The sequence below is a fragment of the Scophthalmus maximus genome, chromosome 15, assembly GCF_022379125.1.
Source record: "Scophthalmus maximus strain ysfricsl-2021 chromosome 15, ASM2237912v1, whole genome shotgun sequence".
Lineage (NCBI taxonomy): Eukaryota > Metazoa > Chordata > Actinopteri > Pleuronectiformes > Scophthalmidae > Scophthalmus > Scophthalmus maximus.
The window spans coordinates 18,600,978-18,619,559 of record NC_061529.1 but is presented as its reverse complement, the minus strand read 5'-3'; the positions used below and the strand labels follow the sequence as shown (position 1 = coordinate 18,619,559).

General features: G+C 41.6%; 2 protein-coding genes across 5 annotated transcripts in view; one reads left to right on the top strand and one right to left on the bottom strand.

The window, feature by feature from the left end:
• The window catches only part of babam2 (BRISC and BRCA1 A complex member 2), a 74,430-nt gene extending 73,223 nt beyond the window's left edge, over positions 1-1,207 (bottom strand). The window contains exons 1-2 of one of the 2 annotated variants that reach the window (XM_035609712.2): positions 1,088-1,207; positions 44-199 (exon numbers count right to left, since the gene is read on the bottom strand). In XM_035609712.2, the coding sequence (XP_035465605.1) occupies positions 44-180 (137 nt within the window). In that variant the 5' untranslated portion in view covers positions 181-199; positions 1,088-1,207. Of the gene's footprint in view, positions 1-43; positions 200-982 lie in introns of both variants that reach the window. The other variant, XM_035609713.2, reaches the window with a different exon arrangement.
• A 133-nt stretch (positions 1,208-1,340) lies between these two features.
• Positions 1,341-18,582, top strand: part of rbks (ribokinase) — a 34,983-nt gene continuing 17,741 nt past the window's right edge. The window contains exons 1-6 of one of the 3 annotated variants that reach the window (XM_035609714.2): positions 1,342-1,472; positions 3,660-3,721; positions 12,974-13,106; positions 14,140-14,203; positions 14,589-14,651; positions 15,496-15,660. In XM_035609714.2, coding sequence (XP_035465607.1) covers positions 3,663-3,721; positions 12,974-13,106; positions 14,140-14,203; positions 14,589-14,651; positions 15,496-15,660 — 484 coding nt within the window. In that variant the 5' untranslated portion in view covers positions 1,342-1,472; positions 3,660-3,662. Of the gene's footprint in view, positions 1,473-3,659; positions 3,722-12,973; positions 13,107-14,139; positions 14,204-14,588; positions 14,652-15,495; positions 15,661-18,582 lie in introns of all 3 variants that reach the window. The other 2 variants (XM_035609715.2, XM_035609716.2) reach the window with 2 other exon arrangements.

The following is an 18,582-nucleotide window of genomic DNA, read 5'->3' as shown; positions in this document are numbered from 1 at the left end:
TTCACCGAGTGAACTTTTGGTGAAGAGCTACTGTACGCCTCACCCAGTTTTGAGGTCTGTGACACGGAGACAGCTGGTGGAGTCCAGTCCCACACGGCCGTTCCGCACCACGCTGCACAGCAACGGCCGCAATTCAGGTGCGATCCGGTTCAGTGCAACCTCGGGGGACATGTTATTCATTGTATCCACTCTGAGGAATCTGTGAAGACACAATTAAACTTTCAGGAAAGGCTTCCACGTGATTCATCGCAGCCGTATTTGACAAAGCTGAGGACGTGTTCTGCATCGCGTAGGTGGCAGGGTCGTTTTCATCTGTCATTTCCTGGAGTCGTGGAAATTTTCCAATACGTGCCAGAATCTGCTTCCTGTTTAACATTTTGGTTTTCTGGCATTAGTTATGTTTAGGTTTTGAATCAATTGTCCATACGCCTCAGTGTTCAGGGAAGTTTAGGATTATAGTAGGGCTGCAACTCACAATTATTTTAACTATCAGTTAATCTGGCGATTATATTCCGAATTATTCGATACGTTCTTTGGTCCATTAAATGTCATTAAACAGGGACAAAATGTAGATCGTGTTTCCCAAACTCCAAGATTATTATTTTTTTGTCCACACACCAAAGGTATTTATTTTACCGTCATAGGGGAGCAAAGAAAGCAGAAAACATGACATATTTAAGGAGCAGCAATCGTAGACATTTCTTTTTTCATAAAAACTACCTGAAACCGATTAATCGATTAGCAAAGTAGTTGGCGTTTAAATTAGTAGTCAAGCACTAAACCATTAATCGATTAACTGTTGCAGCTCTAGATTATAGTAATATCACGTATCTGTTAAAGACCAAGAGGCGTATGTGACACTATACTCCGATGCCCTGCACCTCAGTCACCGTCAGCTGGTGGGGAATTCGTTTGTGAGCCACAGTTTGAATCTGGACGTCAACGCTCGGACGCTTCTCATCGTTAGCCACCATTAGCTTACCACATAATGCGTCACAATGCCACAATTTGAACTTTTAGCGTTCTCGAAATACTGCCTGTCCATTACTGTCAATTCAAATACGCCACTGGGCGCGTGTTAGAGTACCTGCACGAGTAGGAAGACAGATAATTTGAGCGTTAACTCCAATGTTTACTTCATGCTCTCAAAGTTTCCGGTACATGTCTGTTTGGGTCCTTTTGACAAGCCCTGCACTTAGCTGTCCGTAATAATGCCTGTTGACACAATACGATATTTAATTCTTAGAGACACGTTTCTCGGTGATATATTACACATAGAGCATATGTCGCTGGTATTAATTATACCACAAACAATTTTGACCGTAACCTGAATGCGTCTGCAGCGATTTAGTGACGACAACGGTTCCGGCAATATCCACGACGATATGCAGCAACCGCTGTGCACTTTGACCGTCGGTGTTCTGTAGCGAGTGTCCAGTTCACCTCTCTGCAAGACCAACTTTGATATTCAGGTAATTATTGTGTTGCATCGGAGTACAATACGTTGTCTCGACACATTTTATTTAGACAAGAGCCTGCTTCTAAAGAAGCTGGGCCACGTATCCTGAGAGTTGTTGGCATTATATTGACGAGTATCTGATGTGTCTCTTGGACAGTATGGGTTTGCAAGCAAAGCACTTTGCATGGTGTATTGCTTGCACTTATAAAGCAGTAGTGAGGCGACTTAGCTCCACATTATTCAAAAGATTACGTATTTTTATTTATTATGCATTTCATTTGTAAACACCTACTTCATATGACAATAAAGTAGTTTAGGTTACTTTCTTCTAAAAACATGTATAATGTTGTGTTTATGCCCATACATAAATTTAAGCTTCCTTTTTGTGGTTTTATGTACATTTGTATTAATGTAGGCAAAATAAATCGTATTGCTCTCACACATATCAGATTGAATTCATGTATAGGCAAGATGTTGGGCCAACAGGGTGGACGGCATCAAAAAATGACCCCACAGACTTTTGAAGTATGCTGGGAAACATCCCCTGAAAGAAGGTGTTGGTTCTGCGCAAATCAGAATAAGTCATAATGAAATGAAATTTAAAATGTTGGAAAAAAACACAAAAAATGTCTTGGCAACTTCCGTCAGACCAGTTGTGCTTTCGATGAGAGCAGCTGGCCTGATTCACAACTGGGAATTTCCACTTCCCTGGGAGTGATTCCGAGTAACTCTGTATATTTGTTATGTATCAGGCAGAAACAGTACGAGTGAAATATGTTCAGTTTGTTATCATCAAAATATTACTGCTGTAATTCAATGATGACACGAGAGGTTGACCTTCAGTCATAGTTTAGTTTTTCTACGGGAGAATTCTTACGTGGTTAAGAAAGTATGACCTTTTCCAAACGGGGTGTGTGTGTGTGTGTGTGTGTGTGTGTGTGTGTGTGTGTGTGTGTGTGCGTTTGTTTGTTTTAAGGGGTGGGGGTAGGATGACTCTAAAATAAGTATTTTTGTGATTATAGTTATTATCTAAACTACTGAAAAGGATTTTTTTTAAATTTAAACAATCATTATCCAGTTAAGTCTTAATTGTGTAGTCAGAACTAGAGAGAATATGTAAGTAGTTTTTTAGAATCCAACAAGGGTCCAACAAGATTTTCCTTTGAATTTGTTCTGTATCTTGCTCACGACTCATATCCCACTGTGTGTAACTTTGATTTAGATTTGGCTTCAACTGAGCAAACAAGTGACACAGTCATTTTAGAGCGGGCTTTGTTCAGTTAGTCCCAAAATGTATGTGCCGACTCTTAAATCATCACTTTGTTCATTCATTTGGCACAAACAGTGTAGTGATTTCTTTGCGGCTGAGTCGAACCTTTTGTTAAGCTTTAGTTAATGTGTAACGATTAAACACATTTTTACATAAAGCTGTATGTACAAACACTTTTTTCAGGTTGGTCCACTGTATGATAATTCAGTTTCAAATTCAACAAGGCAAAGGAGAATATTAAGAGGGCTCCCTGCTGTTTCAAGTGATTGGACAATGCAAATCTCATAATATTCTCCTTCAGTTGAGATGCGGAGGGGTTCTAGCCTGGTTTCCCTTCCCTGCCGAGGGAAGACAATATGCTGTGAGATGTAGGAGAAAGAATTGAGCCATCCTACAGCCAGCGGCCAGGCTTTCCAAGTCTTCCACTGCCTAGGCAGAGATTTGAAGAGATTAACACACTAGCATTAGCTCCGATACAAGCCGAGGATTGAATTAATTAAAGACTTTGCTGGGCTGCAGTGTGTTCACGTGGTGCAGCGTTGAAATGCCCCCACCCCTTTCCTACCCCCAATAAGACTGGAACCTGTCCAACTTAGCCAGCGATGAATGCTCTATTTTTACCTTCTTCCTTGTTTCAGTTGAGCTCATGCTAATGTGGGAGATAAATAATATCAAGTGATTTTTGTTTGGCGGCTGTAGGGGAACTAGTTTACATATTTTGCCTGAAATGCCCCCAAGGGGTCTGCTATGGTTTAGATGTTGTCCTCGTTTATGAATAGGTTCCACAGGAAAAGCTGGAATGAATGTTGAAAATTCAAGAATGTCCTAAATGATCAGCAAATATTCTAAATAAAATTTTCTTCAAGATATTCCATGCCAGGAAATGAGTGTTGTCAGTATAGAAATAACACAAATGTGTGTCTTAATCAGATCATGACCGAAGAGGCTTTTGATGTGATGGTGGTTGGCTCCTGTATGACCGACTTAGTCAGGTGAGTAAATGTAGCCCTTATTTGACCTCGTCTCCTGAAGCAAGTGAAGCAAGTATTCCGTTTGCTCTCTGAAATTACCATAAATCAACCTTATATTTTCCGAGAAGATGGAGCAGAAAATCTCGAGCTAAATCTGGTTCAGGAAACTTCTCTGCTTCCTCAGGTGGGCCCAACAGGAAGCTGCGTTGGGCAAATTTTCACTGCCATATTAGGACAAGTATTTAAAAAATGTGTGTTTCTCAACCTTTGCATCAGGTTAAGACATGGTACGATGGGAAGTGGAAGATATTCCTAAAATGGATTTGTGTGATATATATGTTGATAGTGTAAATATAAATTAATTAATTAAATTGTTTTTGAAATGTGTAATGATCTGTGTATATAATCATCACTATGAATTATTTCAGTATTTCAAAAAATGACCTTAGGACTATTCAGCTGTCATTCAACCCAGTGGTTCCCATCTTATGGGTTGGGACACATCAAATTGTCCAGAAATGCACATCAAGGGTCAAGAAATTGTTAAATGGATATAAAATGAGATGGAAGTATTTGGTAAATCATTTTTCCCCCTAGTTTGTGCCTATAAAATACCTGACCGAGTCCAAGAAGGGATGGTTCAACAAAACAAATTGTGTCCACTTAAGGTCATAACGCGTGATGAAAGGTCAAAACTGGACTTGCCTTCGTTTAAAACTTAACACTCAACTCCAGCCAACATCGCTGAAAGTAGCTTTAAGCTTTTCAAGCTCAAACTTAGCAACGGATCTGAAGTGCCCCACCGCAGGAGAAAACTTGAGCCAGAAATTTTGGTTAGACTTTTTTTATGTATTGCTAGAGGAAGTAGAGAGGCTTCACCGCCGGAACCTTCATGTATCTCAGGTTGAGAGACCATGCCAATAAAACTGGCAAAATAAACTGGTAAATCTTTATTTTATAAATTAGCTTTATCAATAGATGGTTTATTTCATCTCACTTGATGATATCATGATATAATTTCATATCTAAAATAACCAGTGGTGGAATGTAACTCAATACAGTCACTTGAGTACTGTATTTAACTACACATTTAAGGTATTTGTACATTTTCCATTTACTGCAAAGTTATACTTCGACTCTACTACATCTGTAAGGCGAATGTACTCAGATTACAATTTTTCATGCCATTCCTTTCCACTGAAAGCCACATATCTCAAAATGTATTGATCTTAATATGATCATTTTATAGAATATGTTGCATTGCTCTAGGATTAAGTACCCAACAGAGTGGAACGTACGTAAAATTTGCTAAACTTATTAACAGCACCAGTACATTACAACATGCACATGAATGCAGAAGTAATATTAATTTAAAAAAACATATATTTAATCTTAAGATAAGATGAGAAAAGATCTTATTGATTCCACACTGGGGAAAGTCGCAAGTTACAGCAACAGCAATAGTTAAAGGCATCAGGGAAAGAGTTGGATAATAAAATATAGCAAAGGATTTAGAATAAAAATAGAAAAGATCCATAGAAAGAAAAGATCAATAGATCAATAGAAAGAAAAGAAAGAAAAGATCAATAAGATAATATACAAAGAGTGCAAGTTATTGCTTTGTGAAAAAGAGGCTAAAATGTGCAGCGGTTTGAATAAAATTACAACTAATACAAACAGTGTTGTATGGATGTGCAGTAAAAGATAATCAATAAATAATGAATATGAATAGATATACACTACCATGCATACATTTATTTCACATGATGAGAAAAATTGTGCAGGTGAAAAAGACAGACATTAAATATCTGGCTATTGTTTATTGAACAATTTTTCTTCTCCTTTCATTAAACCAGCCCAGTTGTGTAAAGTGAGCAGGCTGCTCCTTGCTCCCTGAGACAAATTTACTGTATGTATGAAAAATGAGGTATATAATATAAATTAAATCACCACAGTCCTTAAAGTTGAAAGTGATCGTTTTTAGCGCTCTTGTTTTAAAGGCTGTGACACAAGTCGGATGTGAGCAGCTGAGTAGCAGTAAAATACAGCAGCTCCAAGAATTGTGATATAACTTACCATGTAAATATTTGATATTCAAGTCCTACTGCTTTTAAACGTGTGTACCATGTACAAATGAGATGTGTCCTAATTCAGGGACTGCCTCCTTTGGAGGACTTATTCTACACGTCCGACAGAGGCCACCCGCCTTTGTCAGTGGGGTAGACCGTGACGGGCGAAACCAAAATGAGACAATCTGGTCACCAGCGGCATGTTACCAGCGGCTTCCACCCTAGCAAAGATGCAAACCCCACCGTATGAGAAATCTCAGAAATGATGGAGCCAGAAATTTGGGTTTTTTCCCGGAGGAAGTAAAAAATATTTTAACAAAAATATTCAAGCTTTAAGGCTCCTCTGCTATTCAAACATGTACCATGTACAAATTAGCTGAAAACAAAATAGCTGCACATTGACACTTGATACTTAGATTTAAAAGTATATTCTTCGTTCGTGTTATCATTAGCCACTATGGGCTACATGCACTAGGCTTCGTGTCGAACTTCTGTTTCAAAATAATGCTGGTCGTCTGTTTCCGGTCTGTTTGCCGTTATTGCTACTCACTACACTTCATCCAGAGTTTTGTCACAAGTGTGCGCAGGAAAATGTCCAAAACGGGACTTTTCTAAAAAACAGACAAAGAAGTACTCAGAGCACTGCTGTGTCCCACTTTGTTCGGCGTCGTCGAAATTTAATGGCGTACTAAGTTTGCATGGGTTTCCGACCTGTCGCGACCTGAGAACACGACGGCTGGTAAACATACGCCGGGATCATTTCTCCCTCTCCTCTCACACGAAGGTCTGCAGCAGACACTTCGTCACCGATCAGCTTATAGAGCCAAACATGCGAGCAGTACTAAGTAGAACCCGGAAATGGTTGGGCAAGTAGCCCATTATCTCCCATCCAAACCGGCGTGCAATGATTCCTGGGATAGATCGGGCGGGGAAGGGACACTCTTTGGGTCCTGCTGTGCTCGGGACTGGAAGGACGCATTTGTCTGCAGTGTTTGAAGGAGCCCTGGAAAAGGGGCAGCCGAGTCGCGATGGTATGACGCAATCGTACAGCAAATGAAGCCTCCGAACGAGAATTGGGACACAGCTGTTGAATTTTCCAAGTTATGGAGCCAATGGTAGTTTAATTGTTGATACACGACAGCAAAATTGTCAATCAGGGGCTTGAAATGAGAAATATCCTTTTGTGCACATCTGTCTGAAACCAATATTTCAAAAATGACAAAGAATTTCAAGTGGTAAATTCTGCCATTATCAATGTAAACTGCATCATGTCCTGCGTTAGAACGGAAAGTATAGCAGCAGTCAGGGGGGTAGGTCCTAGCGATCGGTTGTCTTTGTCTTCATTTCCCTCAATTATTTTTAAACCCAACCACTATTTTCCTTCAGGGGTTTAATTTTGACATACAGACTTGTGGAAAATATGGCATAGAGACAGAAGGGTGTTTTCCATCCTGGTTTGAAAAGGACAGCACCGTCTGTAAGATTAGAGGAAGTGGTCTAAAGTTAGATAATGCTGCTGCATTTCAGTGCTGTAGTACTAACAACCCAAAATGCCGTAGAGAACACATTAGTTATACATAGTCCAATAGTGTTTGGTCCAACAGCTTTAAGGCCATTAAGCAATAATGGTTGGCACATTTCAGGTTTGAGTCCTTTTGCTGCTTCGGATGTAACTGCAGGGCCACAAATAGTTTTTGTCAGGGTGCATAAGCTGATATTTAAGATGGACGGATGTGTAGATAGATAGATAGGGTCAGTGTTACATCATCTTTACACGTGGTGAGATGTGTTGAGCCAAGTAGGAATCGATTCCCACAAATCGTTACTACTCCAGGACAATGTCTTAGCAGAAGTCACTGTCATTTACCATAACCTTGAATGACACAATCTCAAAAGACACTCAAAGTAAAGTCAAAAGTCTCCATGGGCACCAACCAACTAAATCTCTTGTGTCAGTGCGAAGAAACATGTTTGTTTACCTCGTGTGACAGTTTTGTCTCACAGCTTGTGTTCCATTCTTTTGCTAACCCGCGGACAATAATTGTCACCTGGGTGCCAGCAAATGGAGAGCTGAATAAACCAACACAATCTGTGCTGCTGGGAGGAGGAAAGAATCTTTTTGGGGTGTGTGCTCACACTCCAGTTCAAGTTGTCACATTTTAGTTGTTGCTCAAATACTTCCACAAGTCCCCAATTATCAAAAACATATGCCTTCTCCTACTGCTTTTTTCTTTTTTGGAGGGGGGGGGGGGGTATTTATTTTGTTGCTCATTAGCAATTCAACCAATAACTTTCTGCTTTGAAGGGCAGGAGTTGTCAATTAAGACCCTGACAAGCTGACGGGAAATGGCCTGTTTTGGGCGAGTGAGTGTGTGTGTGTGGGGTGGGGGGGCGGGGGTTATGGCTTTTTGGATGGAGGTCAGAATGTGGGTAGGGGAGGGTAGTATGGGAATATATCTGCCGCCCTTCAAAGTGACACGCATGGCTTTGAAGTTAGAAATCCAGTTGTGTTGAACAGCCAGTGTTTGGGTGGCAGTACAGTTTTACTGTCAGACAGTGGAGGCGCACGCGCACACACACACACACACACACACACACACAAACACACACACACACACACACACACACACACACACACACACACACACACACACACACACAAGCACACACACACACACACACACACACAAACACACATACACACACACACACACACACACAAACACACACACAAACACACATACACACACACACACACACACACACACTCATGTTCTGCCCCTCTCTGCTCCTGTGTAAATGTATCGGTCAGATGTCGAGCGAACTCTGCTGCTGTTTTACAGCATGTTGTTTGGTAGGTTATCTAATTATCTCCTATCAGTGCACGGAGAGGAGGAGCGGAGCTGATCATTCTTTCAACCCATTCTCAAAGCCATACAGTGCCCCCTACTGCCACAGCTTCCTGAGTGGAGACACTGTCCCCTGCCCATCGGAACCAAATTCTGGAGCAGAGGCAAAATATACAAAAGGACCGTTTCTATTAAAGCACAGTTATCACACCTCTATTAAATATCTCTGATGCCAGGAGTCACAAATATCTGCGTCTGTTCAATAGCTTGTTTAATTTGTCTTACGGTTTCTCAAAATAACAGTACTCCTCAGAGTTTAAGTAAGCAGTGACAGTGAGTAAGCAGTTAGCAACAAGTCATTCATCCATTTGATAACCAACAAATCTTAAATCATTTTCTAAATGAAAATGAAAAGTTGGCTCCCACTTTTCAGATGTGAATAGTTTCTGTTTGTATTACTTTTTTTATGACAGTGAACTGACAACCTCGTGGTTTAGGACTGTCAGTTGGGTAAAAACATGACATGACAAGTTTACAATTTTTCAAATAATGAATATGTGTATTCAGAACATAATTCGTTAATTAGCAAATACAGAAAATTGAGATTAAATGCATACATAGTCATAACTAGTGCTGTAGCTGCAGTGCTTTACTCGTAAATTAGATATTAAATTCACATGTATTTGATATATACATATATGTATATACACAACCTTTCAGACCATGTTGTAGTTGAGTGGTTCCCAGTCTGTCTACCAGCATCACACACTGCATAAGTCAATGAGTGGTGACCATACCAGATGATTGCCCCATCTCAGATTATTTTATTAATGTTTTAAAAAATCACCATTATTTACTATAAAAATGTTTAAAAAGTTATGATGTACTATAAGCACCAACAAATTCACACTGGATTGGTGGATAGTGGCTTATTATATCTTCGAGATATGACATTTCTGACCATTGAGGGACTAGTTGCAACATGCACATGGTCCAAAAAGTTATCGGAAAGTTAAAAAATAAACGCCCACGTCCGAGTCTGACACGGCACCTCTCCTTAGCGAAGAAACTCGGTGTCCATGGAAGGTGTGCTGTCTTTGCTCCACCTGCTCTTTGTCAGGTCCCTTCACCTTGTCGTGTTTTACTGGAGCTGCTGCTACACATCCCTTTGAGGAAAAGGAAAATTGTACAAGATGAGGATAAACTGTCTCCTGTTTATAGACTTGGAAAAACGGCTTGTCGCAATGGTAGCTGAAAGCACAATCACAATCAGATGTTTTTTTACGTGTGTTAAGTCCATGTAATGCTTACCAGTGAGTAAAACCGCGATTCAGTCAGGCTAACGTTTGAGCTCGCTCCGTGTGTCTTATTTTGCAAGTGGTGAGTTCACTTTGCCTGTTGTGTTTGGAACTGGACAGACAAGCTCCAGTTCAACCTTTTGGGAAACATCATTTTGACTTGTTGTTGTCCACGTCCACTTCCCTTGCCGCTCACCAACAGCCGAGGAATGGCTTTCAAAGAGACGGAGGTGAAGGAAATGAGAGCCAGCCTTAAAGCAAACACTTAACGTCACGGAACACCTGCTTTGGCCTTTTGCTTCCGTGGGAGAAAACGCACCGAGGTTGCACGTTAGCGCGTGACTGCCCTGTTTGTTTGGTGCACTCACCACAGACAACAATAGCCAAGTGTCTCTGTGGGAATGAAGAAACGTGGGTGGGTTTATTTAAGAATTTGGAAATCTGTTTATCTTACCTGCCAGTTATCCGGCTTCAGGTGGCTGTCGGCCAAACGTGGAGTCATTAGGTCAGAACCTTGTGCTGTCATTGTTTTCATGATGGACAAAAAACGTCGTGTTCATCAATTATCACCATATGAATATCTTATAGTTGTCATGGGCATTTAAACGTCAAGGCCAACCGTGACACGCAACAAATCGGTTTCCTGTGTTTTGCGTTAATTGCTGATCTTTAGGCCTGTTGGTTCCAGTCTTTGTGTTAAACTAAGCTAATATTCGCATGGGTTAAGCGTACACACTTTCAGCACGAAAGCAAATAATCTTATTTCCCAAAAAATGTGTTAGTATTCCTTCAAGCAACTCTGCCGTGTTAAAAGTCAAATGCTTGTTCTCAAGTACCCATCTCACACAACTACTGCTGTGGCTCTTGCAAGTTATGTCATTTTTCTGATAAACACAGCATCCAAAAGCAAGTAAAATGTTAAAAATGAGAGATCCCATATCTTATTCTACCAAAATTACCATTTGTTGCCTCTTTGGGGAAGTCCAGCTTTGTGAATGAGATATTATCTGTCCTTTGAGTGTTATGTAACATCCATTTCATGGACGCCAAGCAACAATGCAAGATCCTAAAATGGCTTAATTGATTTACTTGGTTTTCTAATGAGATTTAGATGAGAAGATGACAATATTCTCATGTCTGTACTCTTATTTGGGGATTGAGGCCAGATGTCGTAGCTTTGCACTACGACTGGGAGGAGGAAACTGTTTGCCTGGCTTTGTCTAAACTTACAGCACTTCTAATTTGTAATGAACATGTTATATACTATTTGTTTGGTTCATATGAAACCCGAAGCGCATAAACAACTTTTTTTTTCTTGTCTGGACTTCAACCAGATAAGTTGTGTTCATCATTGAGTGTTAACGTCGTTTATTTACATTTGGACAGAAAAAGTCAAGCAAAACCCGGCTAAGCTTACCAATTAGTCTTATTTGCCATGCAGTCATGAGAGTGTTATTTTTACATTGTAAAATTGTAATGCAATGATTGAGAATTCTGTTCCACCCAGGACAGGTCGCCGAGTCATACCCAATTGACATTACGTGTCTTTGCTGTATTTATGTGATAGTTCTATTTAGTTTTCAGACATGTGTGCTGTGTTGTCTTTTATTAGACATTGTGCGCACTGTGTGGACAAAAAATTGCCTCCTGAAATTTGTATAAATTTGTAGATGCAGGAGTGTGCAAACACTTATTTTCCCACGAAAGGTCACACAGCAGTGACAGAGATGGGAAAAATTTAGTAGAGACGGAAGTAGAATAGGTATGTGTGAGTGTGTGTGTGTGTGTGTGTGTGTGTGTGTGTGTGTGTGCGTGTGTGTGTTTGTGTGTGTGTGTTTACATGTGTTGGACCTTTGTTCCGTTTCCTTCTCACCACATTTTAGCCTCGCTGACCCTACATCCTGTTATAGCCTTGGGCATTTTAGTGTTTTCGCACACCGGTGCGAAAACAGCAGCAGTTATAACAACCTCCAGTGTTTGCCACCAGCGTCTCAGTTACTGGAAATCCTGGGATTGAATGAACTTACTGTAATAGCACACCTGCCACAAACACACTGTCTTACACACACACACACACACACACACACACAGTCTTAAAAAGAGCAACAACAGGGTGAAAAACAAGTTTATGACAACATTTTGCCATCCGCAACCCGTTGGCCTTTGGCAGTGCTGGTCTGGGGCCAAACCACAGAGTCCTGACGTACGGTATGGAGCTGTCTGTAGTCCCCCCCACCCCAATACCCCATGTTACTCACCACCCAACCTGGCTCTGTGATTGGAGGAATCTGGAACAGAAAGCTCCTCCTGAGGGTACCCACCTGTGGCATATCAACCTCGAAGGGCGGGGCAGGACTTAACCTAACCCTGATGAGTCAGGCATTACTGGTGTGGCCAGTGTCAAGTTGAGACATCTGTTGGTTTTGCTAGTTGCATCATTCGAACATTTGGAGACACTTTAAGGGGTATATCTGACCAAATGTCTTCTTTTTTAAAGTTGTGAACCAATATTTGACTCCATTTCTGTTTTTTTCTTCTGTATTATCTGTTTGAGTTTTAAATACTGATGTTATATTTTAGTGTGAAAAAAGACACAGGGGAAAAACACTGAAGGAGAAAAGGTCCCAATGCCCAATGCGGAACGGTTTGCTTTTTGTTGACCTCTCTGTGAAAGAAGTTCTCTGCAGACTCCACAGAAGCATCTTGTTTGTTTGGTTTTGCACATTTTTTTCAAGTGATAAATAAATAGCTTAACCGGGGAAGGATTTGGCCCTGAAGGTTTATCTTCACATTTTGACATCTGCCTTTACTCCTTGGTTTCAATGCAGAAACACTCACAAAGCCAAAAAAAGCAAAACATTTGTCAAAGTTTGACGGGAAATGTTCAAACTTTTATCTTCAGTGCAAAGAACTGCAGTTTAAAGTCAAGATGATAAAAGCTAATTGAAATTCAAAATCCAAGCAAAGCTTATGGATATAACTCAATTTTCTGTTCCCTAAACCCCAGGGGGTCCATGATTGTGCTCATTGGTTTTTTGGTTTTTTTCTTTCCCTCAGTCAAGCTCCAAGGCTACCCAAAGCAGGGGAAACCATCCATGGTCACAAGTTCTTCATCGGCTTTGGTGGAAAGGGGGCCAACCAATGTATACAGGCTGCTAGACTGGGAGCAAAAACAGCCATGGTCTGCAAGGTATGACAGTGGAGTCAAGTACATTGCTGCCATATCCTGCGGATGTGCTGTATCCATTTGTGTTGTGTGTTCATTTGCAGCCCAGCAGGAATATGTATGCGTTTCATTCGAAAAATGAGATACTTTTGCTCGTCCAATCTAGCTCAGTAAAATAACCAGCTACCAGCTACAATAGTCCACCAACTAGTTAACGACTCCTCAAAACCTTGTAGCTTCATTCACACTTCAGTCATTTCACCACATCAACACACTCCATGCCTCATTTTGTCTTGATCAATACCGTACAGCATGCATACGCCCACCCACTCTTGCGCGCCTTCAAACAAGGCTATTCCCATACCATACAACCCAGTGTCTCCAATCACTAAGCTTGGTGTGGCCTTTCAACCTAAGCACTAAAGCAACGAAGCCCCACCTCTGTCAGAACAAAGAGGCCCGATCGATAACAACCCAGTGCGCGAGGAGCTCTCCGGGCATGGGGAGAACCCAAAAATAGACAACCCGGGCTTGTCAAAAACATCCAAGCCAGAATGCCGCTCTTCAAAGCGAATGGGGCCAAGCAGCCAATACCAGTCCAACCAACTATCACAGGCTGCTAGAAGTGCCCGCATTTTGGCACGTTTTTTGGAAAGCGTGGGTTCGAAGTAGGCGCCTCGGGGCAAGGTGGGGACCCCTTCCACAACCCAAAGTAGCTACAGATGTGGACATCCCAGTGCGGATCGGAGGATGTGTGGAAGGAGGGAAAGAATAACGATAGCGAGGTGGGCATGAGGAGGCGGGAAGGCGGGGTTATCTTGTCTTCAAGGCTTGGCGCAGCTGGTCGTGTGTTTGCACGTGTGTGCGTTTGTTGACTTTGTGTGTTCGTCTTTGCACATTTTCGGCGGCGGCACCATGCCAGTATTCTGGCAGGGCACAGGAAAATCCAACCCAACTGAGACTTGACTATACCCCTTTTCAAAAGTTGCCGCTAACCAAGTCTGACCCCGCTTGACACTCTCTTTGCTCTAATCGCTTTGCCTTCAATCTTTTCTAGGTTGGAAAAGACTTCTTTGGAGACAATTACATCCGGAATTTCAAGGACAATGGTGTACACACAGGTAAGATGACGTCTCCTTTTGCTTTACACGCCAAATTGGTTCCCATTTCCATGTTGCATTGTAGAAAGTTCACATTCAGAGCAAGGTATTTGTTGATTCTTACTCAGTTACTCAGGGCTTTCTGATTCACTGGAAAGTTTCTCTATTGTTATGGCCACTGATCGTTGAACCACTTGGATTTGTTTAAAATGAAGTTGCTTTTCAGATTCCCGATGTCTAGGCCTTGTCTCGTGATAGCCCCAAAAAAACTGTGACCTGAGCTAAATGCACTCAATGAACCAGTAGCCATGACTATTCTGGAGCTGTCAAGACAGAAAAGCAACCAACTTCTGTTTGCAGGAAGGGCAAATAATGGAAGCTTTCATATGTTTCCTCTTTGTCTCAGACTTTGTCGGGCAAACCTCTGATGCAGCCACAGGAGCTGCCTCCATCATTGTAAACAATGCAGGTAAATGCTTTTGCTGATTGCCTATAACGTACATTTCAGCTGTAGAAATGGTTTGTGCACACTTAACCAATGGAGCATGTGTTCTACAAGCGCACTCTTACTGGATATTATACACACACACACACCCATGTATTCAGCACCACCATGTAGGCGCTGCTCGAGTGACTGTAATCAACGGAAAACACACACACACACACACTCATGAACATAAAATGCTTCAGTCCTCCAAACCATGCTGCCTATCCACAGGTTCTAATCTGCACCTTTCACATGTAGAGCAAATTCTGTCATGTGGCAAATACAGTCAAGTGATTTTTCTTCATAGTGTGAAAAAGTCAATTAAATCAAATGTTCTTTGCTTTTAAGTTCAAGAAAAAATAAAACAATGAGATACAGTTCCAAACATTAGGATTTTTTTTTTTAAAATGGGGTTCATTTGAAGTATTTTGAAGGTGATGTTTTAATGGCATCACCTTCAAAATATGCTTAATGCTTAAAGGCATTTCAACTGACACACATATGTCACAGTTCATTTGCGGCACATTTTATTATTATTTCTTATCTTTTTCATACATAGCAAATGTTAAGAAGGCTTAGGTTACCGAAGAGTCCCTGTCCCCATTCATACTGTCCTGTATATAATGTACAGGTGCAGAATAATGCATTAAGTGTGCACTAAATACACTAACCCCCAATTTAGACTACACCATAGTTCCGCACAGTTTCTTACATTACAAAGGCCCAATTTCAATGGGATTTCCCATGGAGTCTCACATGGATCACATAATTGCTTAGTTGCATGTAGTTTTTCTCTTCACACGTCTCATTTGGTGTCCATGGGCAGGTGAGAATGCTATCGTGATTGTGGCCGGTGCCAACATGCTGCTGGGCAGCGGGGAGCTGCAGAGCGCTCTCCCAGCCGTCAGTCATGCAAAAGTGCTCGTGTGCCAGCTAGAGATCAGTCCACAGACATCATTGAGGGCCCTACGCATGGCTCAGGAAAACAAAGGTCAGTGAGTGTCTCTGTCCTGTACTGTACTTGATGGTGTGTCCACAACACGTTTGTAGGTCTTTATGAAGCTGGGAAGTTACTCTAATACAATACAGAACAGGCAGTTACAGAAGCATCCCATTACCTGTGTTTAAAGACACAATCACTCCTTTGTTTGAGCATAGAAGTGTGTTGACTTATAGAGCAGAATAGTTCAACTCTCATACAAAAGTCATTTTAGCATGGATGATTAACTAATAATAACTGAAATATACGGTTTCACAAACCCTAAACAGCATTTTAAATTAGAGTGGTACTCTAGTCGAGCGCATACCTCCGCTATGGGCCAACAGTCCCGTTAAATTCAAGCCGCGCCAAATTGCACACACTCAGATATCAGTCCCCTAAATATTTTTTTAATAAGATCCATCCATTATTCCCTTGGAAACTGGTGAAAATGAAGAAAAAATACACACAAAAATGAACATGTAATTCCTGGATCCGCGCCAAAATTTGTTCCATCTTTCCACCAATTTTTCGTGGAAATTTGTTCGGTAGTTTTTGCGTAATCCTGCTGACAATCCATCAAACAAACCAGCAAGTTTGCGAATTGAAAGACAAGCAATTTGACTGTGATAGCAGATTAAAATCACGATTTGAGTTTTGGTGGTGAGGGAACTCGTTTGTTTACATTCTGCCTTTTCAGTGATAAACTGTATATGCAAGTGGTCCTCGCACTAAAATCTTTCTTCAGCAAGCCTCCTCCTACGCAGACTTGAAACTTTTAACTGAGTTCCATAAGCGCGAACAGGTGATGTGGTACAATGGAGCATAATAGTGACAGAGTAAGAAAATGTGTCCAGACGATTAGCAAAATATCCATTGAAACTTCTCCAACCACTGCTGCAATATAGTCCACTCCTCTGCTGGCCATCTGTGTGTCATCAGTATGTTCCAAATCCTCATACATTTGCCAAAAATATGACAACATACATTTGTTTTGACACTGCAGTTTTGCTCAAGATAATCTTCATACATTTAGCGATGTTAAAGAAAACCTGATCAGTTTGCAATAACTAGCTAGTAGCTACCCTCGCTCTGGTTTGAGTGATGTGCCAATCAATAAACTACGATTTAGACCAATGGACAGGATTCATTCGAAGCATATATGTGACAAATAAAAACTGAAATTAAATTTAAAATAAAATGTGTTCTTGTTGAATTCAATACACTTAGGGGTCTTGCTGCTACTGCCTCATGTGCTCACCTGTTGCATATGGTGGCTAATCTTCCGATAGTGTTGGGAAACTTAATATGACTGGATTGTGTCACGAGGTTGCTTCGAACCCCCGACCACCGGCGAGGAAGCGTTTTGTAAATGTGTCCGTGTGATGTTTACGCACACTGCACTGCATGCACTCGGCTGGCCGACCACCATGCACGACATGCCATGCAAGAATGAAATCCCCCTTCCAAAATATTGTTGCTTGGTGAAAAATAAATGTGCAGTGATCAAGGCTAATGGAACAAGGTAGGTAAATCATCCATTGTCTCACGAATGCAATCGATGACCGTGGGTGTCCATTTCGGATTTTTTATCGTTCTATCGCACTATAGACTGTTCGCGTTACAGCGCTTTACTTCGTTTAAAACATTTTATTTTCGGTATTTTGTATGGTCTATTTGTGAAGTAGCATTGATCACTTTGAGCGGGGGATACATTTTGGACTAGGAAGGGGGAAATGTCACGCACCCCCCCCCCCCCCGGCAAATCGTACCCTGTGTGTTTTACTTTATAACTAACTTTACTGAGCAAGTTCGTTGACTTTGTGACCCTTCTCAACTAATGCTGACGCAACAGACACAGTGACACCACAGATGCAGATTTTTTTCAAGCAAAGGTGTTAAGAGAATCTAGTGATTGCCACTTGTAGCCACACTGGCTGCTCTTCAGGATCCTTTGCACGACCTCGCTTTAAATGTGGTTTGATGGTAACTGCACCTACCTCAGTATCGAGTCTTTATATTAAAGTATGACGATGCCATTTTGTCAGGATAGAAAATTTGAGCAGAGAACTGGGAGATCTCTCTAAATCCTGTCATGTCAAGTGACATTTCTGTTTATATTCAAAATTTACATTTTCCTGCACTCCTTCGAGAGAGACATCTCACTGATCTTAGCCCTTCGGCATGAGGGGCAAACCAGTGCAATATGTTTGTTGCATCCCTTGCCTCTCATGTTCTGCATCACGCATCATATTTCGTGCACGTTTCTAAAATCCAACAAAACCCTTGTGGTCCTGCATGAACAAAGTCCTAATTTTAAACGCCACCCTCCCTCTCTCCCTCCCTTCCCTTCACGTTTTTCTTAATAGCCAGGTTACTGACCTAATCATCTCCAACGGCATCCTATTATTAGAAGCCCTCCACGTCATTCGAGACGTCTGGGGAGGCTCTCGCCCCTGCCATCGGGGTGGTAAACGCTCGCTGCGGGCTGCCAGAACGAAAGGATCGCAGCCAGAGCTGTGTTGCAGATGGGATACCCAGATGGCCTCACAGAGCGCAGCACTCTTTCCCCAAGCCCCCCTCCTCGCCGTGTTGATCATACCACGGGATAAGGCCTGGTATGTTGCACCAGGAGGGAGGCAAGACGCTTGGCAAAGATGCCACCTCAACGTCGGCGCACCAGAGCATTGCGTAAATGGAGTTCTCCGGAGAGAATGGGTGTTAATGGGTTTGCAGGCGAGGATTTAATGACGAGGGGGTGAAGCGCCGCTCAAATTACGCAAATGTCACCAACGAGCCACACGTACTGCGGATGCCAGCTTTGAGAAACACTTGACAAGATAACCTGCCAAGAAGTGTTTATTCTTCTTGCTTGTAATTTTACGAGACGGAAACATATGTATTTATGTCATTATCACCATCTACCATTTAATA